Source organism: Chionomys nivalis, chromosome 22, assembly GCF_950005125.1.
Source record: "Chionomys nivalis chromosome 22, mChiNiv1.1, whole genome shotgun sequence".
Classification (NCBI taxonomy): domain Eukaryota; kingdom Metazoa; phylum Chordata; class Mammalia; order Rodentia; family Cricetidae; genus Chionomys; species Chionomys nivalis.
The window spans coordinates 13,934,639-13,956,963 of NC_080107.1; the positions used below are offsets into that span (position 1 = coordinate 13,934,639).

The 22,325-nt window shown below is 44.5% G+C and overlaps 1 protein-coding gene across 2 annotated transcripts in view; it reads right to left on the minus strand.

Moving 5' to 3' along the window:
* Cers6 (ceramide synthase 6) overlaps nt 1–22,073 on the minus strand; it is a 228,347-nt gene extending 206,274 nt beyond the window's left edge. For both annotated transcript variants that reach the window (XM_057755085.1, XM_057755084.1), the window contains exon 1: nt 21,736–22,073. In XM_057755085.1, the coding sequence (XP_057611068.1) occupies nt 21,736–21,905 (170 nt within the window). In that variant the 5' untranslated portion in view covers nt 21,906–22,073. The remainder of the gene's footprint in view (nt 1–21,735) is intronic.
* Between the last annotated feature and the right edge of the window lie 252 nt (nt 22,074–22,325).

A 22,325-nucleotide genomic window follows, 5' to 3' on the forward strand; every position in this document is an offset into this window, starting at 1 on the left:
AGCACCAATAGATCAAGACGTAAATGCCTCTAATGAGAGAAATTTGGTTAAGTAGGTGCTTAAGCACCTGTTCTTATCTCAAAAGACATACATAATTATCTTGAAAATTAGGTATGAGTTTATACATTTTTAAAAATTAATGCTGTACATATAAGCACATGTGTGTCTGTGAGTACGTATGACATGGCACATGTGCCTACAGCTCGCATGTTGAGTTAGAAAACAATTCAGTGAAGTGTTCTCTCTCTCTATCTGGGGGTGGAAGGAAGGCTCTGAGGCTTGCATGGCAAACACTTACCTGCTCAGCCATCTTGCAGACTTGAATCTGAATTCATAAACCCTCCTTTTTAATACCATTGTTCTAGCTTGTGTTCTCTTGCTGTGGTAAAACACCATGACCCAAAGCACCTTGGAGAAGAAGGGCTGACTTCAGCTTACAGTTTATAATCTATCATGTAGGAAACCAAGGCAAGAATTCAAGCAGTACAGGAACCTGGAGGCAACAATGGATGCAGAAAACATGGATTGATGCTTACTGGCTTACTGGCTTGCTCTTCGCGGCTTGTTCACCCTGTTTTCTTACAAGACCCAGGACCGTCTGCTCAGGGATGGCACCATCCACAGTGAGTGGGGCCCTCCTCTTTCACTCCCTGGTGGAGAAAACACCCTCATAGCCCTGCCAACAAGCCAATCTGATAGAGGCATTTTCTAATTGAGGTTCTCTCATCCCTAGTGACTCTAACCAGCACAACCATCAACAAGCAGTTAGAAAGGGTTTGGAGATGTGGTGCAGTGGTTAAGAGCACAGGCTGCTCTTCCAGAGGTCCTGCGTTCAGTTCCCAACACCCACACAGTGGTTCACAATCTGATGCCTCTCCTGGTCTGCAAGCATATGTGCAGACAAAGCACCTGTATACATAAAAAAAAAAAAATGAATCTCTTTTTAAAGGTAGTTAGGCATATCCAGCTGTTGTGCAGGAGTTCCTCAGTTCCAGTAGATGTGAGATTCTTTGTCTCACATCAGCCTCTGCAGTTACAGTGAATGGTACCATCTTCCTAGGGGTACAACATCCCTCTTGGTGTTAATAGGTGGTACTCAGCTTAGCATAGTCTTCTCCTAAGCTAAAAGGCAGGCCTCCCTTTTACCTCCGAATGTATTGTGCAGTATTTTGAATATAGGGATATTCTAGATGAGCCAGTCTCAAATTTGATTCCTGGGCCAGAAGAGAACTTGTTAGGAATGCAGCCCTGATCCAAGCCTGCTGGATTCAGAATTCCTGAGATGGGTGTAGCGCCTGTTCTAATGTCCCTTCTGGGCAACTCTTGATGGCCACTATACCTGTGAAGTGCTAGATGTTCATCAATACGAAAACCAGTCCCACCTTCCTCTCTCACAGTTAAAGGACTCCAGGGTCTTTGTGCTCATATGAGATGGCCACAGAATCATTTTTGATTCTGCCTCCCAACCATGGAAGGGTTAGATCTCCAAATGCTCTTCTGAGCCAGGAAAGATTCAAGTTCAATGCCAACACCAAACCCAGTCTGCTTGCCCAGTTCAAAAAAAAAAAAAATGCCTCCCTCTTGGAAGGGATTATTTCCCAGCATTTTGATTTTGCACAGAAAGAAGAGGAAATTTTGAGAACGTGGTACCAGCACCCAGTCCTAGGTGTGCCAGCCAGCGAGCAGGCAGGCATAGGTAGGCTGCCCCTCTCTACAGCAAGCATGTGCCCTGTTTGGCCTTCATAAAAAGATCTTAGCTGGACCTCTGTACTTCTATCCACGTAATCGCCACAACCATCAATGAGAAGGAAAGGCAGGATGCAGGTCACAGAGCTTCGGTGAGGTAATCCATAGAATTTCCTAAAAATGTCACAACTGCCACAAATGCTGACCATACCCACTGACACCACCACCTCCACTGTTGCTATTACGAGTGTTCTAGGTACGCTGGGCACTTTGTAACCGAGAACTGCTTTCCTTTGCTTCTGCCTGCTGACGCTTCATGCTGTACAAGCTGTTCATGCAGCAGACACAATCCCACTCTCTGTTCGGTCAGGACAAAACTCACCACAGATTAAACCATCAAAAGACTTGGTAAGTGGGGGATATTATATTAGCAGCTATTTCAATCATCACACACATTACTTTTTTTTTTTAAGATTAGCTTACAAAGATAAACCAGAGATTATGTCAAATGTTCTCAGCCTTCATCTTCTTTAAATTTAAAAAAGGAGCAGAAATCTTTATAAGGCTGGAAACTGAAAAGTTGCGTTCAGCTCCTTGCTACCGCCATGATCAAAGATAGAGTCTCTAGTTATAAAATGAGAGACAGAACCGATCTCTGAGCAAATCCTTCCAGACACATGCCTGGCTGCCTCCCTTTGAAGTTGACACAGCTGAGATCATATTTTTGCATGAATTATGTACAACATGAGAACAGAAGGAAGACCACTCACCGTGTGACTCACTGTCTGAGGAGATAAAGGCACAACTTGTACTGTGCATTTTAAGAAGGCTGGTACCCTGAGATAGGTGAGTCCCACAGTGGGGGTAGAGCAGCGAATCCCACCGGAGTTCAGGGGGTTTTACTCTGCTTTACACACTCATCTTGGTAGGTGGTCCCTAGGCCACTGATGTCCAAGTCCGTCCATTTGATCCAGAACCGACTGCTTAGATCCAGTGGGTGGATGTGAAACTGACATTTGTCTGAAATCATCTCTAGTCAAGGCAAATCCAACACAAACTGTTTTTGTTTCCCACCGAACCCTAACAGCAATCATCACTCAATATTCTTCCTGTCCACACTTATCATCTCATTTAAGTTTTTACTTATAATTACATGATTCAAGTTTGAAAGCTGTAGTTTATTTCTACCCTTGTACTCCAATCATAAATTCTATCAATAAAATTATTCACGTTTGTTGGCTTTCTGAGACTCCCACTATTACTACAGTGAAATGCGTGGAGCTTGGTAACTTATAAGCAAAACAGGTTTAATTTGGTTCAAAGTTCTGGTCCAAAGTCAAGGGCCCATATCTGCTGATGGTCAGTCTGCTGGAAGTGCCCCAAAGCAGCAGACGGCACCACCAGGAAGAGACTGAGTAGATACATGGTATGTCTCTTTTCCTTTCTCTCCCTTTCATGAAACCAAGATTCAATTATCACAGTTCTCCTCTGGTACAACCGCAGTCACCTCCTACGGCCGTAGTCAGAGTTTGTCTCCACAACTATTACCTACACCGAAGACTACATTCCAACACATGAACCCCTGGGAGGCAGACTAAAATCATCCTCAATTAAAATAACCTGGGGGAGGGGGTCTCTAAACAGTGTTTGTGAAAATTTCTCTAGACCTACTTAAAACTTCACCCTAAGCTTAAGTTGTATCATTTTTCTACAGGGAAATAATTTCTAAAGTCAAAACTGGCTTGGGTCTGTCTTAGTTAGGGTTTTTATTGCTGTGATGAAAGACCATGGCCAAAAAGCAAGTTGGGGAGGAAAGGTTTATTTGGCTTACACTTCCATATCACTGTTCATCACCCAAGGAAGTCAGGACAGGAGCTCAAGCAGGGTAAGAATCTGGCAACAGGCGCTGAAGCAGAGTGCTACTTTCTAGTTTGATTCTTACAGCTTGCTCAGCTTGTTTTCTCTCAGAACCCAGGACCAGCAGCCAGGCATGGCTCCACCCACAATGGGCTGGGCCCTCCCACATCAGTAACTAATTAAGAAAATATCCCACAGGCTTGCCTAGAGTCCTAGCTTAGGGAGGTATTTTCTCAGTTTAGGCTCCCTCCTCTCAGATGACTGCGGCTTGTGCCAAGCTGACATAAAACAAGCCAGGACAGGTGTAGTTTCACCTTCATCAAGACCCAAGAAGATAGCGTGTGTGTTGATTCAGAAATAATATTATTATTGGGCCAATAAACGTATACTTGAAGGAAACACATGGGTCGACTTGGCGTAAGCCGCCTCCTACAGCATAAGCAGGCCCCAGAATGTTCTATTGTAACAAGCCATGTTTATATCCCACTCTTCCCTGAAACAAGAAGGGATTCCTGTATGTATGTCTTCAATTTCATGTTTTCTTTCTTTCTTTTCTTTTTTTTTTTTTTTTTGAAGATTCAGAAAGGGAAGATTTATCCCCAAGAGAACTGGTCCTGGTATTAGCACCAACTATACAGAACTGACAATGTACCCTCTGTAGACTCAACCACAGCCAATCCTTTAACAGGTTCAAAGCGCAACTGCTGTCCATTCTTGGCATATGCTCGTCACCTGAAAAGCCCACTGATGATGCCAGCTAGAGTTTCCTCAGTTAGATGAAGTGTGACATACAGGGGTCCCGATGCAGTGAAGGTCGACCATTTACAATTGCATGTACGCATACATACAAGCATATGTATTTCGCATATCTAAAACTAATTAGAAATAAAAATTTATTCGTGACTACCATTTGAAGAAATGTAAAAATGAGTAAATATTAACTAAGTGGGGGCTATCATGTTGTTTAACTCAAGAGTTTGAAAACTTTGTCTTCAAAGGGTTAAGAGAAATTATCATTACCAGTCAGAAAGATATGTTAAAGAATAAAAAAATAAATAAAAAAGCAATGGAGATTTAGAGTATGATAGAAGCAGAACTGCAAACCACAGGGGAAAATATGACTTAATAAATTGTTAAGACAACTGTCTAGCCAATTAGAAGAAACTAAATGTAGAGTTCTCAATTCTGACACTAAAATTAATGTTCTCCTTTCTTGCACTAAAATTAATTCAGCATGGGTCAAGGACTTTGAAATATATGTAGCAATACTAGAAGAGAGAATTTTTATTATATACACTGAGTAAGATCAGTATAAAGAATTTAAAAAGGGACAACTCTAAAAAGGCAAAAGATGGAAACAGGCAAGTGACGTCCTGAGTTTTGGAAGTTGGAAAGCTGAGAAGTGATTGATTAAGCCACAGGGAATTAAAGCCTGGCCAGCTACTGAGGAACACAGAGATGACAAGCAGTGGTCAGCTCCGCCAGAGTACTTTTCATTGTGATGATATTAGGAGGTGTGGACACTGGTGGTAAGAGATGACAGAGGAACTCTCTGAATTGGGACTGGTGAAATGTCTCAAAGACAAGGTATAAGAGACAGCCTCACTCCCCCCTCTCTCTCCCCCCCTCTCTTTCCTTTCTTTCTCCTTCTCTGTCTCCCTACTAGCAAGAACATGGCCGTGTGTAAACAAGAGCTTTTACTGCACATCAAAACTTCCAGTGTGTTGACCTCAGAATTCCCAGCCTCAGTACTATGAAAAACAAATAAAAATTGTTTAACCCACCTAATCTACTATGGTTTCTTGTTACATCTTAAAATGATAACTATGCCTGAATATGTATAGAAAACATTCTAAAGCTGTCTCCGAGGAGGGTGCTTCATGTCAATTATTGGTGAGCACATTATTCCTTTTCCTAATAATTCTAACAAATCCATAAGCAGTAAGTAAGGTTTCTAGAATTTTGAAGCTACCATCTATCCCCAGTGGAAGAAAAATAAGGGTATTCTACAATATAAAACTCATCTTCAAACATTTACTTTTAATACGTCATCCTGGAATATCTTTATTTTCAGAGATAAATGTATATCCAAGGATGTAAGGGCAACGATTCATGATAGCTACAATTTACTTTGCCTACTATATGGGAAAATGATAAAATATTAACAATCATTGAATGTAAGAGGTATAAAAATGAATGTTTCTGACATCAGCTTTTAGCTTTTCTCCATATTTGAACAATTTCATGCAAGTCTAAAATCCTTAATACATAGCATAAGTACCAGATGTTTACCTACGCAGAAAGGCACAATGACATAATAAGACTTGGAAGTCATTTTCCTTACAGATTACAGCAGTTTATCAAAATTACGTCGAACACAGCAAAGCAGATGGCATCTGAGAAATGGGTTCCCCATACAGGGCTGAGAGGGAGCATAGACTGGTACGCTGTTTTCTTGAAAGGCTTTGGCTATACAGCAATTTTACGTTTGCAGGTTCTCTGACCCAGCAATTTTATCTCTCGGTGTTAGTTTGGAGACGGCACCTCAGAACCCGCAAGTCTAGATATAATAATGAAGCTCTAACATTGTTTCTGAAAGCATTTACAGAGTATCTGAACGAACATGAAGCTGGCACACAATGAAATACTCTATCAGACTAAAAAGAATACCATTGTCCTTACACTCGCCAGCATTGGAAAACGCTCAAGACATGAGGCTAAACTGGGGGAGATGGGCTAAGTTCCATGGCAGAATTCAAAGTATAACACTCATGTTTTAAATAAATTTTATATCTTATAGCTAAGTGAATGAACGGAAAGGATTTTAGAAGGATATAGTCATATTAACTTCCAATGCTGGTCACACCCAGGGCAAGAACTGAGGAAACAATGAAAATCAGAACTTGGTTTTGTTTTCTTTCCCAATGAGATCAGTGATACAGATATTTTATAATGTTTAAAGGCTTTAGAATTTTAAACATTCAAAATGTTTCAAATGTTAACATTCAAATATTAATATCTGGAAGCATTATTAATCAATATAAACATTTGTTGTCATTTTAACTGAAAATATAGCCAAAGACAAGATGGATAACTTTTATTTTTACTTTTATTTTGGTTTTTCGAGACAGGGTTTCTCGGTGTAACCTTGGCTGTCCTGGAACTCACTCTGTAGACCAAGCTGGCCTTGAACTCACAGAGATCCCCCTGTATATGCCTTCCAAGTGCTGGAATTAAAGACACACACCACCACTGCCTGGTAATTTTTCTCAAATAAGAAAAACGGAAAAAAATAATGTTTTTAAGCGGAGTATAATTCTTAAATGCAAAACAGTATAATCTTAAGCATTTTATTTTCAAACAAAATGTTTCAAAGAACATTTTCAGAATGCCAGTAGTCCCAGGCTTATGGTTGCTCCGAGGAACTGACTTTACATGAAGAACTGTGTGAGCACACAGCACGTCAGTGTACAATCCTCTGCTACCACCCCTAATTTAGCTTCTTTTTTTAATTTTATGTTTATTTGTTTTGTTTTTCTGAAAATAGCTGTGAAGACACCGTGCTTACATCTCATTAATAATACCTTGTAAAATGTTTTCACTATAGCAACTAAACAAGAAAAAAATTAGATATGAAGATCATTACAGAAATGCACAGCCTGTCAAAATACAGAGAAACACACACACACACCTCCTAAAGAACAGGCAAGAAGACTCGGAACTGACGAGTAGCCAGGACCAGAGCCCACACTGTCCTTCAGTAGAGACCAACAGCTTTTGAGTAGAATCATAAAGCCTAAAACAACAAAACTCATATCTTCACACCTTAATTTAGGAAACTAGATCAATACTAGCAAGAGGAAGCTTACAAGAAAGGATGCTAACGAAGCTTGCCTCTTGATCTGTCTAACTAGTCAAACCCATGGTAGGTGCGCCCTGTTGCGGTGACTCAGTGATCTCCTCGGTCAGGCATGCTTTTGAGCGTATCTCTGTACGTGTACTGCTCATAAAGACCAAAACAACAGCATACAACTGTTTGTTGAGTTAGCGGTGACTGCACATCCGAGACCTGGGCTTCAGCATCAACACTAATATCCACCACTAGGGTATACTGTGATCGGCAGAACCAGGGTCCTACCAATTTTGGCCCCAAGCTAGAGTTCTATCTATGCCTTATTAGCTTTGGCACACACTGAAGATCAACAAAATCAATGTCCTCTTCCTCACTTCCTTTCTTGCTCTGAGTCTCACTTTCTCCAAAGCAGGGCACTGGCCTCAGGACAAGAAACAATGTACTTAACTCCACTTGCAAAGGCAAGCAGGTCTCTGTTACTATTCGAAACCATCAGCACATGCTCTACCTTTGCACTTCCCATTCAGAGGGCATAACGGGTCAAATTACAAGCTCCCCGCAACCAAGTGCATCCAATTTAGAAACACTTTAGACAATATAAAAGACTTAAAGTTCCTTGGATTATCTGCCTGCTGAGGAAAAGTTTAGACACCAGCTAAAACAGTGGGAAGGGAACTGATGGAAAGAAGGGTTCCAGGCTCATTTCTGCTTTCAGTGCAACATTTCTTTGTCTCATCTTCGACTCTGAAAAGGGAGACAACTGCTTGCCACGCAAAAATCAGTCATTTCAAAATTCTGGAAAACAATAACTAACTGCATTTCCCTTTTTTTTAATCAGAAAAGAAAATCCACACATGAAGTCATCTGAAAAAATACTGAAAACATTTGTTCCGTGTTATTTATTACATTTTGAAATATAAAGAATTTTAATGTTTAAGTTAGCCGAAGTTGCGCTGCAAGCTCCTAGTAACTCACCTGCTAAGTGGATTGCTCCCCCATCATTGTTCTAGCAGAAGAGCTAGTAAAGAGGGCTGAGAGGAGATGGAAGCCCGTCACAACCGGTTCTGTGCCTTCCACATACTTCACACTTAACGACATGGTAGATTTTAAGCAAGAGGGGGATTGAGATTTAGAATAGCAAGAAAGTGGGACCCGGCAGTCAAAAGGAAGTGGCGAATCCCAGCTGTTGGCACTAGCTTCCCTCTAGTCAGTCTCACGTGGTTTGACACCATGCCAGATGAGTACAGCTAAGGTCTGTCTCTGAGGGAGGCAACCTCAGAATGGCTGGAACCCCCTCACTCTGCTCTCCTTAAACGCTAAGCCATAGTCGGTTGACATGTTACGTTCCAGGTGTCTGGTTTTTTCCAAATACGCACAGGCACCTCACTCGAAAAAAGCGAGAGTCATGCACTGTAAAGCTCAACAGACTCAGACTCACAGAACATATGGGCCACGAAGTGCTTGCTGGCCTGCCCCTGCCTCAGCAACGACAGCTGGTGGACAGCCACCACCTGCGTGTCTATTTTTGCGCACTCTCTCGCTCCCTTTGCAAGCCACAAGCAGACAGTTGAGTGTGGCTGCGGAGCAAACTGCTTGGTGACTAAAAGATGGAAGACACCGGGGTGAAAGCAAGAGAAAAGAGTCAAGTTACATGGTTTCAGTGACATGGGGTCAACGTGTGGGAAGGAGCCAGTATGCAGAGAACTGGCTCTGGCCACCTGAAGTATAAGTTCTGTTCTCCAGAGTCACAACCCACACTTTTGACACCCCTCATTAAAAATATATATTAATATATATTTTAATATATTTATATCACAAATCATGGCAGCTGGACAACAGGGCAGGAAGGACATACATCCCAGTCAACAAGGAGTCTCGCTCTACCACCCCTCTGGGTATCCAAAGGATGAGGCCGTACAGCTGTTTTCACCGTGCAAAAGGGAGCTTGGGCCGCTTCCCGTCGCCCGGCTCCCGGCCACCTGACTAGCTTATGCCCTGAAATAACAACACACAAATTTGTATTCTTTTAAACACTGCCTGGCGCATTGGCTCTAGCATCTTCTTGGCTAACTCTCACATCTCGACTAACCCATATTAGTAATCTGTGTAGCACCACGAAGTGGTGTCTTATCGGGGAAGATTTAGCATACGTCCATCTTGGGCTGGAGCTTCATCGTGTCTGCCCCGGAGAGGAGTGGCATGGTGTCTGGCTCACTTCCCTTCTTCCCAGCATTCTATTCTGTCTACTCCACCCACCCAAGGGCGAGCCTTTCAAATGGGCCAAGGCAGTTTCTTTATTAACCAATGACCTTCCTCCATCAGACTGGGAGCAGATGCAAATCCTTCCTGCATCTCTAGAGTGAGGTGAGGTCTCTCTCTCTCTCTCTCTCTCTCTCTCTCTCTCTCACACACACACACACACACACACACACACACACACCAAGTGTAAATGTGGGGTACACATCTGTTTCTCTAAAAGAAGAGAAGCAAATGTATTATCTCCAACCTATATTGAATGCTTGTGTTTTTTATTAGTATGATCTCAATGGTACTAGAATGAATCTTTCTTTTTTAATGTTTTAATTGTGTGCATGTGTCTGAGTGGTAGCTTGTATACACGGGTATAGCGCCTGAGAGGCCAGACGGAGGCATCAGATACCTTGGAGCTAGAGTTCCACCCAGCCTGGGTGCTGGGAACAGAACTCCCTTTCTCTTCCAGAGCAGCACACACTCTTAACTGCAAAGCCATCTCTCCAGCCCTATTTCTTTTCTTCTCCAGCACCAAAAAGGAGTCATCCAGGAGACTATGGCTTCTGAAAGAAATCAGTATCAGTCGCACTGCTCCCCTGTTTCTGGGAGACATTAGTTGGAGAAGTGTTTCTAAGCTACCGGATTATGAGAGCCCAAACCCAACCAAGTGGATTACGTGACAAGACCCATTGTTCACGACGCTGCCAGGGCTGCTTTCTGACAGCTACCGCTAGAACAATCAGGATCTTCCCAGGGGACCAACCTAAGGAAGAAGAGGAAGGAGAACAGGGAACGTACAATTCAGAAGAGAGTATCAACAGCCTTGCCTAGGTAAGAGTGGGTCTGTACAGAAAGGGGGTCTGTGTGTGTTCGTCATGCGCAGGAAGGTCAACAAAGTGAGACCTTTAAAGAGCAGAGCTGGCTGCACCCCAGAAAGTGACTGTGAGGAAACACGTGTGGGGGGCAGAATAAACCTGCAGGGAGAGCAGCCCCTCTTCCAGCAAGCCAGGGAATCTCATTTCAATCTCCCCTCCCCTTTAAGCAGACATTGGGGGGAGGGAGGTTAATTTGCTTCCAGGCTTGTAGCTAATAAGTGGCAGAGCCAGAATCAGGTTCTGATCCTTATTCAATATGAATGCCAATTTTTATGTTTGCCGTTACCAGTGGTTGCAAACCCAACCCATTCCCCTTGAGACTGTGGGCAATAAGTATGGGGATGCAACCAGCGGTGGGAAGAGGACCCAGATCCCTGCGCTGAGCCTCCCTCTACAGATAGAAACAGAGTTTCCTCAGAACACTCTAGAGAAAGACTTCTCGAAGGAGCTCCAATCAGGGGTACAGGATCCAGGTATCCAGGGATGATGTGGCTCATCGTTGGCCGCCACATCTTTAAAACATTGTCAATTTGGGGTAACCCAACACTCCTTGGTGTACAATGGCTGCAGGGGGAAATGCCTGCATTCTCCTCCCTAATCAGGCTCACAGCTTCAAGTTCTAACTCTATAAATATTTGCTCAACAAAACAAGTCAGTCCTTCAGTTCTAGGGTCGAGTATGTGACAGGGTCTTACAGCCCACACTATAGCACCCTCTCTCCATGCCCCAGACCATGATATCAGTTAGAGTAGATACAATGTGTGCTTTAGTTTTTAATTGGGTCTCCTTTCAATATATTTTCCCAGGAAGTCCTCCAGTACCACAAAGCAAGCACCCACATGCACGTATGCGTATGCAAGCACGCGCACGCGCGCGCGCACACACACACACACACACACACTTTTATTTTTCAGTTGAGGACAATGAATTCCATGGAATTTGGTTCGCTGCTACATAGTGGGTCAAGGAGAATCCAGGCTTAAACCCATGTTGTACAATCATGTTTCTGCTCTCTATCTGTGCTCCTCTTAGTTCTAGCTGTGGCCTCACATTTCTAATTATGTCCGGGAAACAACAAAACTTAGCAGTTCCAGCGCACCACCCCCATCAAGCCTGCTGATGCTCCTGAAGATATGTCCCCTGACACACAAAACCGTCAGTCTCGTAGTCTCTACAATGCCAGAGTGAATGCCTGTTTCTTTTGCTATTTCCCGACACTCAAGATACGGTGTCAAAACAACCACTCTGCTTAAATGGTCAAGCCACTTTATTCTGCTTTGAAATGGTGATCTGTTCAAACCAGATCTGCAGAGCCACTCAGACTAGTCGGCAACCGTCTCTGCTACTGGCCTAATAGTCCCAAATAAGACTTCGGACAGCTTTTCATGCCCCTCCCTACTTCCTTCTCCTTCCTCTCTAGATTTCCTTGTACCTCTAAGGTGTCTTCACTAATGAGGAGGGAGAGGAGAGGGAGGAAGGGAAAGGCACAGAAGAAAATAAAGAAACCATCCTTTCAGGCAGCTTCAGGGAAGCAGGAATAGCATGTAATCTGAACACCTCACAGATAACATGTGGCATTTATGCAGACAATGGCAAGTCCCAGCAAATGCTAGTCCTGGGTCACTGTGCAAAAGAGATCACCTAGTAAAGGAATGTCCCTCTAGCAACTAAAATCCACCTGGTGAATTCCACCACACCCCACAATCCAAGTCTGAGACACACTAGCACTCTGACAGAGGTCCATTCTGAAAGTCACTGGGTGGGAGGAGTTCCTCTTTAATATACCCCAAATGTTCTCATAGATGACAAAGTAAGTTTTGTACAATGACTAAATATTATAATAAATTTTCAAAACGACTGCTCTGTAATATGTGTCTGTAGACACACCCAAGCCTATACAATATGCAGCTTTCAAAAAAGTGATGTTCATATATTCAAATGTCCTACCCACTTGCTTACAAATTGCACATGGTACTGGATGGGAAGAGGCAGGAGAGTCCAACCTAACTTCATCCCTCCCAAAACTCCCTCAGAGCCATCCGTGGCCCAGGCCATGTGGCTCAGGAGAATGCTACCCTGTTATTCCGGGCTACTGTAAATGGATCCTGACCAGAAGACATTTACTATGATCCTGGGATACTGGAGAACCGCACATGGAGGAGCTCTTTAAGAACCCTACACTCCCTCTCTGTGGAGCTAACACACTGAGTTTCTCTAGAATCCTGAGGTCCCCCTCTGGGGAATCACACACTGAGTTTCTCTAGAATCCTGAGGTCCCCCTCTGGGGAATCGCACACTGAGTTCTCCTAGAGCCCTGAGGTCCCTGAAGGGAGGCCACTTGTCCCTGGCTGCTCAGCCCCAAAATAATCACACAGAAACTATATTATTTAAATCACTGCTTGGCCCATTATCTCTAGCTTCTTACTGGCTAACTCTTACACATTAATTTAACCCATATCTAGTAAACTGTGTATTGCCATGTGACTTGGCTTACTGGGTAAAGTTGCGGCATCTGTCTCTGGTGGGGCTACAAGGCTTCTCTCTGACTCCACCTCCTTTCTCCCAGCATTCCCTTTAGTTTTCCCCACCCAGCTCTGTTCCCCTATAGCTCTGCTATAGGCCCAAAGCAGTTCATTCATTAACCAATGGTATTCACAACATACAGAGGGGAATCCCACATCACCCCTCTGGGGAATCACATACTGAGTTCTAGAAGCCTTTACCCCTCTCTGTGCTTTTCCAGAGCCTTGCACTTCCTCTCTGTCATACTAATTAACAAACTAATTTGCTAGGCTTAGTACTGAACGCCTTTAATCCCAGCACTTGGGAGGCAGAGGCAGGCAGATCTCTGTGAGTTCAAGGCTAGCCTGACCTACATTATGAGTTCTGGGACACCCAGAGAGACGTAGTGAGACTCTGTTGCTAAATAAATAAATAAATTGACTTGAGGCAAGGTCTTTAGTGCAAGTGTCTTCCACAAAAACCCAATAAGCTCCGGTGTCCTCTGGATCTCAATGACTGCCTCTCCCTTCCAACCACCCTCACCAGATAATTCCAGAAAGAAGAGGACTGATCATTGACCTGAAGATAATTATGCATCTTAAACAACTTGGCCATCCTTGAGGGCACTGACAGCAAGAGCTCTGGCATGTTTGTTTCACCCAGAAAGATGCCAGGCCTAGAACACTGAAGACTTATTTCTAGTGAGCGACTCTTTCTTAAGTCACTGAATTTTCTACTTTTTTCTTTTATTGCAGCAAAACACATTTAACACAAAAGGTCCGATCATTATCACTTTTGAAGTATAAAGTTTCCTTTTACTGCTATGGTCTGAATGTTTGTGGCTCCCTTCTCCAGGGTCACACTTTGAAACCAAATTACTAACATGACGGCCTTAGGTGGTGCTGAAAACATCCTATTGGAGACAAGGTCTTATCGTGTGCCTTGGGTGTGCATTTTTATGGGTTAATTTATATCATTTTTTAAGATTAATTTTTATTACTTTTAACTATGTATGTAGAAGTGAGTGCATGTGCCTGTGGAGGCCAGAGGCAATGGAGCCCCTTGGGCAGAGGTCACAGGCTGCTCTGAGGCCTTGACAAGAGAGATGGTAATCAAACTTAGGTCCTCTGCCAGCGAAGTACCTGCTCCTAACAGTGGAGCCATCTCACCGCCCTTTAGTACTTTTCTATCAAAAGTTTAGAATTATAATAAATTAATTTAGCTGCGATCTCCAAGTGCCCCTTCACAGAAATGCCATGTCTCCTCCTGGCTCTGCCCTTGTCCCAACCCTGATAATCCTGCCCCACCACAGAGTCAAGTGTGTACTGCCTCCTCCTGATGGCATCCCTCTGCTGGGGAGACTTGGGGGCCTCTTAACAAATGTTCGTGGGAATGCAGGATGCAGAAAGACGTACAAGAGTATAAGCATGACCAGATAAGCAGGCCAAGATAAGAACATTCAGAGGACGAGGAGGAGGGAGAGCAAGAGGAGGAACTGGAGGGGGAGGATTGCCCCTCCACTTCTCTGCCAAAATTAAATAAATATAACACCGTATCTCTTTGTCCCAATGAGAAAACATGAGTGACTTCAGAAAAAGCAAAATGTGACCAAGTGATGAATGTTTGAAATGAGTAAAGTCTAAGGAGGCATGCGCAGTTCATATCCCAACAGAAAAACATCTTCAAGTCTCCTACGACTTCTAAACCCTGCCAAGGACTTCCAAGGATCATTGTCTCTCTAGACAATGTCCTGCAACTTGCATCTATCAAGAACACTGGAGTTGTTATTCCTTGGGACTTATAGACATGCTACTTCTAGAAAACATGCCTTTACGAAAGCAAGAGGAACAGAAATCAATAGCTGCATCTCAAAGAACTAGAGAGAGCCACCGAACTTGGCAGAATTGATCCAGCTGCCGTGTAGAATGACGTAATGAGCGAAGATATTCGAAACAGACTTAATTGCAGAGGAAGTGTTCAAATGTATATCAACAAATGGTAAAAACGTGCACACAGAAACCATGTATGTGCTTGTGTGTGCGTGCACATGTGTGTGATGTCATATTATTGGTTTTCGACGAGACCACTGAATTTATTAAATCAAGAAACTCACACTGTCTTTTTTTTTCTTAAGTTGCATAAAGTTAGCTGTATTTCCCTAACTCTCAATCCTTACTTACAACTGTAAAATTGGGTTAAAAAAATTAGCATCCAGTTCATGTGGTCTTGGAAGATGGTTAAATGAAGTAAATCCATACAGAAACAAACTCATTAGAGAATCAATGCTACTTGGTACTATTATTTTCAAAGCAGCCTCTCCCTTGCAACGTAGGCCTCCAATCACCTGCCGCATCTCAAAGGAGACACACCCTCAACACACTGTGAAAACCACCTCCTCTGCTCAATCATGCTATAGAGTAAATGGCTGACACAGTTAATAAAGACTTCATATCAGGAAAGGGTAACTTAGGATAACATTAATGAATCGCTGTTTGGTTTTGGGCTTTGAGACAGGGTCTCTTTATGTAGCCCAGGCTGGCCTCGAGCTCCTGATCCCCTAGCACTGCTTCTTAAATGCTGGGGTTACAGGTGTATACCACTATCCCTAGCATGAAGTCATTTTAAAGGAGAAGGAAGCTATACAATAAAAATTATTGAGGTGAGCAGGGGTGCTAGAAGAGGCTCGTGTACTTAACTTTAGACAACAAAGAGAAAAGGACAGAAGGTGACTGACGCAACAGTGCTATCAAATCTGTGACCCCAATAACACTCCTAAGTATTTAAGAAGTGATCAATAGACGATGGAAGGGGGGAAAACAATATAAATTTTTGAGAGGTTTTACTTTGCAAGAAATTAATGAGCAGTTACTTTAGAAAGCCTGGTTTTGTCTGGCAATGGGAGAGAAATGTGAACTTAACACTTCCACCATGCAGTGCGCACTCTGCACCATGGCTCGTCAACGAGGCTTAGTCAGGCGGCTTACGGAAGACACGGCGATGCCTGGTAACAGCAAGGAAGAATTCACCTGAAACCCATGTCCCTTTAGCTGCCCTTCTCTGGCACAAACAACTACTTCTGAAACACCCTAGAAGCTAGCAACCCTGAGAAAGCTACCCAGCTCTCCCTCCGCATGGGGACCAGAGAGTCTCGCAGAAATGTCCTCAGTGCAGTCAGGGTATTAGTGTCATAACACGGAACGTCATCAAGTCATTGGTGACAGTATTAAAATTTCTCACGAACTTCCCCTACCCTATGGCAGTGTTCATTAAGAATGTAAAAGAATCATGCCTTTCACCCCAAGTCAACCTGTTAAAATAGCTAAATTATTACACATCATAATACAAATCTTTTATTTTGCGGAATGAAAATTTCTTCAAATAACACTGTCCATTTCACTTGTCTACCCTCAAAATGCCCATGGTAATACATCTTTTCCCAACCCGGGTGAAACACCATCGAGAAGAACCATTTGTGTGCAAGCCCAACTCTTGCCTCTTACAGCTCTCTATGGCCACAGCTTTCATCTCAACAACACCTTTATCTAGTAAGCTACATAAGGCACATTTTTAGGGTCTCATACATAACACTGAGTTCACCCAGAGAAAACGTTCCTGTGAAAGTTACTTCACTCTTCTGAACTGTGTCTGAGGACACCTGCCTTTTCATTAAGGAGTATACTGTAGCAACATCCTGCAGTGCTGCACTGAATCCCTTACTGCACTTTTTCAAGGTAGTCCTCCACTCTCTCCTCCCAGCCCCCAACACATCACCCCACTCCTTTATTTCCTCCTCTGCATCCCTCACAAGGCAGAGACAGGAGATAAGCGTTAAGCAAAGGTGGCCTAGCTAGACCCTGCCTTCGACAGAACTAAGGCTACTGTTCCCTGATGGGGGAAGAGAGAGTCACTCTGGGGCTGAGCACTGCTCACTGGCCTGGTGTCAGCTACTGAGGGATGGCACTCTTCATGTGGTGTGGCACTGAGAGCCACCCCGTTGAACTACTACTGCTTTCTCATGCCATCAGATGTCAGCTCAACTCTGCATTCCAAGAGAAAGACAGTTGAAGAAATCAAATAGTTGTTTTCTCTGTAGAAGCGTCCTTTTGGGTTAGCCAGGAATATTGTAACATTTTGCAACACAAGTGATAACACCCCAAATGATTCTTTTTTTTTTTTGGATTTTCCAGACAGGGTTTCTCTGTAGCTTTTTGGTTCCTGTCCTGGAACTAGCTCTTGTAGTCCAGGCTGGCCTCGAACTCACAGAGATCCGCCTGCTGGGATTAAAGGCCAGCGCCACCACGGCCGGGCTCCCAAATGATTCTTTTGTCTCAAAACACAAACGAAAGATACTTTTTAAAAAGAAGCAAAATGATTGCCTGGAGCATTTCTATGGAAACAACAAAAACAAAAACACCTTTACTCGGAGAAGGCTTATTTCTCTTACCAAAAGATGACGGTTAGCTTCCTCAGAATCTCATGAGATAATAATTAGCAATATTCATACAGGAGATTGACAAGAATCAGAGATTTGGAAGGAAAAGCAACCTTGACCCCTATGGTTGCTAGGTAAGGTAAGGGCCTACCACACAGCTACTACCTACTCCATCCTTTCTATAGCCAGAAAACGCAGTAAAGAGCTAGTCGCATAGCCGGGCAGTGGTGGTGCATGCCTTTAATCCCAGCACTCGGGAGGCAGAGGCAGGCGGATCTCTGTGAGTTCGAGGCCAGCCTGGTCTATAAGAGCTAGTTCCAGGACAGGCTCCAAAGCTACAGAGAAACCCTGTCTCGAAAAAACAAAAACAAACAAACAAAAAGAGCTAGCAGCATTACCACAGCCACAATTGTTGCATCGTGATTGGTAACTGCCAAATCCATGCAGCTCACTCATCAAGTGGGTGGAGAAATGAGTTCCCTGTGCAAAAGGGAACACTCTCTGACCTTCAAGAAAAGAATGCCTCTCATTTGCATAGATGAAGTGAAATAAGCCAGGGCTTTAGAGAATAATTATCAAATGCATACATATGCGCGTGTGCACGCTCACACACACACACACACACACACACACGCACACATCTCCCAACCTAAAACAATCACTCTCATATAAGCAGAGAGTACAATGGTAGTTGCCAGAGGCTTTAGGGTACAAGAGAAAAGAGACAGAGGTCAAGGTGGGCCAAGTTCGGAGGGAAGTCTTTTGAGATCTATTCCATAGGAAGGCAATTGTGTCAAGCGATATAGTGTTCCCTGCTTTAAATCTCACAAGAGTAAATATTCACATGAGGGGGAAAAAGAGAAGAATTTCTCAGATGACGTATGTCTACTCGTGTGACGTAATTCTCATTGCACACTGCACTATGTCTTGCCCCGCAAATACACCTTTTGTCAGTTCATGTGGAAATAATAAAAATAAGATTTTTATGTCATAAGTACCAAGAAAGCATCCTCGAACTACAACAGCCATTTCCTTTGGAGAAATAAACACATAGAAGCCCCGATCCAACTAAAATGCTGTCAAGTCGCCTTTCCTAAGTTTTATTTCCTAACAGGGCACAACTAATTCTGTTATTTATGAATACCATAGCAAAACACTTTATTGTTGTTGTTGTTTTCCCGAGACAAGAATTTCTCTGTGTAGTCGTAGCTGTCCTGAAACTCGATTTGTAGACCAGGCTGGCCTAAAACTCACAGAGATCCTCCTGCCTCTGCCTTCCAAGTGCTGGGCTTAAAGGCGTTTCTTACAATTCCATAGACAGACTGCAGAGCCTAAACAAGCATTAAATCAAGAAATGAAAGCAATGATAATTCTACATTATTAAGTATTGTTTCTATCATCAAGTCACCGATGTAACATAACGGGAGATGGCACAATTTTCATCCTAAGAGATGCTACTTTTTTGTTTTTTAAAGAGTTTTATTCTGCTAATTGGGTAGTATATACACTGGCTCCTTCCATTTCTCCCCAGGGCAAAGAGGAGTACAAGGCTGTTACTAAAAGCCAGAGATCTGGGCATTTCACAGACTCAAGTCAGTGACTCTAGACTGCTCTATTTCACCAGCCACGCTGGGCTACCAAACTGTTCTCCATATGCTGCTGTAAAATGACACTGGCCACTAGTGCCTCCTCTGTCACACCCCAACAGTGGCAGGAAAAACAAAAAAATGGAGTTGTTCAATTGACAAGACCCAACTTAGTCAACTCATTAGTGCTTTTCTGTGCAGGGAGAAATGTCAAGACTAAAGAGAACGCACTCGAGTTGGTCAATTTTGTTTCTGAAAAAGCATTACTGACTTCAAAAGAAGAATGAGATCTTGGATAATCATGGATCTCCTGATACGTTCTCACGCTTGAAATAAAGGACAGTCAAAGCTTCGACTCTTGGAAGATTCGTCTCTATTACAACGGGCTTCATCAATGTTAGCCATTCCAGAACAGTGCAAAGAAAAAGCTTCCTGTGCAGATAGAAACGGTGCCTAGCATGAGCTGTTCCTCTGACAACAATGTGGGCCGGCTCAATTACACTGACTCAGGCCCTTGGTGGACACTGATGATATGAGTCCCACAGGCTGAATAGCAGAGTGTACACTAGGGGTCTGATCAAAACATAAAACTGCAGACCCTCTAACTCCGACTTTGAGAGAACAGAGTCTGAGTAGTCAGACACAGCTGCCAGCACTCTAGGAGGAAGGAGCAAAGTAGTTACCTCCACAAGTCAGCAGCACCCCACCGTACAGTTGTGACAGTGTGTCATTACTCTGAACATTAATCATAAGTATTAATCGTCAAACCATTAGAGGTCTGCTACTCATATCAATGGCCTTGAAAAAGTTCCTTCCCTCTCTCCCTCTCTCTCTCTCCCTCTCCACACACAGACAAACATCACAATTGGTAGTTGAAGACTGCTGATTCTTGAGTATAAACTCTTAAATCAAGTTATAAGATTATAAGAAAAAATATTTCTGCAGAAAGAAAACTGAACCTTCAGTCTTCAGATATTACATCACTTGTGTGTGTGTGTGTGTGTGTTTTAAGACAAAGAAAGCCAAGTACAAACCAAGCTATTTTCATCTTTAATATTTTCCCAGCCTACTGAAGAGCCCAGAATCAGAATGGAAAAGAATGCCGGGAAAATGTAGCATTCGCATATGGTTCATCAGCTGCCGTGCAGTTTGTGCTCCAAGATATACAACTCAAGATCTCCTATAAAGTAGCTACCCAAACGCAGACAGATTTCATGGGGTGTCACCCAGCCACGATGTGAGAAGCCCTTGTCTCTGCAGAGATGGCAAGGTTAGCCTTCCCCAAGCAAACAGTTGCAGCCTTCAAACGCACCCGCTTTTTCACAATGAGTTTCAGCTCTGGATAAGATCAATGACATGTAGGCACTGGATTCCAATCGTTTTCAAACAGGAGGGCTGTCCTTTGTGCAAGACAATTGTAGCTCGACAACAGCTGATCTTTAGTGCACAAGCGACAATACTGCCAGTTGAAAAAAATGCACCTTCCTTAAAACAAATCATACTTTTTTGTTTACAGGAAGCTTTGATACTATTTCGAGCAACAAAGACACAAAAGATACATTCTGACATCCTCAAGAATGGTTTTAGGCAGATCAAGAGTAAACAAGATAACAGCAGCAGCCTGAGAAACAGCCAAGGTGAGCAGGAGGCAGGGCAGGGAGGTTGGAGTGGAAATGGGTATCTGTGATCTAAGAAACTCAGTCTTCACTGATGAATGGGGTGGGAGGGGGAAAGAGGACAGCGATCTTTTTGTTTGTTTGTTTCAGTTAAAAGAAAGAAGTGTGCGGTGCCAGTATTGTTTCACGAGTGTGTGTTGAATAAACAGCAGGCAAAATCTAGTTTCGTGACTTAAGACTGACTCAGTCAGAGTAACCTAAGTTTGTATGTGGCTACAATCGCGAGACCTAACCAAATTGAGGACTCATACCAAATATTTTGTGACAATTCTTTCAACGTTTAAAGAGTCTTCCGATACCAGCAAGAAGCCTATGATTTAGTCACGAGGTCCTACTATCGATTTCAAATGACCATTTTGTATGATGGGCACCGGTTCTGTTCTGCCCTCTTTTAAAGAAACCACTAACGATCCAGAGTGCTTTCGTCACCCGTTTCCTAGAACTGAGGGCCTAAAAACGGTGTCAGGGATGGAAGTCAGAGAGCAAGCAGAAGCCTCAAAGGTCCGGGCAAATTCTTCTGCAGCGCGGCCCCGTCTCCCGCGTGCGTGCGGGAGTGGAAGAGCTGGAAGTGTGTGCGCTCCTCCTCCCTCCGGGCCGCGCTGGGGACCATCGTTCCAGGATGTCAAGTGGGTGGCGGCTAGCCTCGGAGGAGAAGCCCAGCCTGGAAGCGCCGAGTGCTACTCCGATGGGAGACCGCCGAGCCCCCTCGCAGCAATTCCTCGCGGCCGGCCACCGCTCACCTTTGTTCGCCGACCCTCTCTGCGAGGAGGAAGCCGGGGAAGGAGGAGCGCGGGCGGCGACCGAGCTCCCCGCGGCCCCTTCGCGGCGCCCCGGAGGAAATACACGGGCGAGTCGGACCCTCTGTAGCTCCCCAGAGACCAGCCCGGTCTAGGGATCGGGGACCCCACGGTGAACACAAAGGTTGGGAGGTGTGAACCCGAGCGCGGGGGCGTGCGCCACGGAGCTGGCGAGTGTGCTCGCGTGTGTGCAGGAGAGCAGGCGCTCCGGCCCTTCTTACCTCTCGAAGATGAGCCGCACCATGAAGATGCAGAAGGCCAGGGGGAAGGCGAGGTAAAGGTCCTCCGCCTGCGGGAAGGTGGCTTCCTCCGTGTTCTTCAGGTCTGCCCAGGTGACATTGTGCGGAAGCCAAAACCGCTCGTTCCAGAACCAGGCTAAGATCCCTGCCATCTTGCTTTGTCCACTCCCGTGTCGCGGCTCCCGCGCTCCTCCGAGCTCTCCGCAGCGCAGGGTGCCGGGGATGCGCTCTGGGTTGGCCCCGAGCCTGTGCCGCCGCCGCCTCTCCCGCCTGCCGCCGCCTCCTCAGTGGCCGCTGCGCTCCCAGGCTCAGGGCTGGCTCCGCTCCTCTCCTCCCTCTGGCCGCGCTGGGAAAAGGGCCGCCTCGCCCGTCACGTGGCAGCCTGGCCGCATGTCCTGATTGGCTGTTGCCCGCGTCAAACAGCGAGGCACACGCGGCCGGCTCGCCCACGCCCTGAGGGCTGCGGGCCACGCTCTGCCTCTGCACCCGCACCCGGTGCGCGTCCTGCACCTCTGTCCCGGCCCGGAGTTGACTCGCACACGGTCAGAACGCCCGCTCCTGCCCTGCTGGAG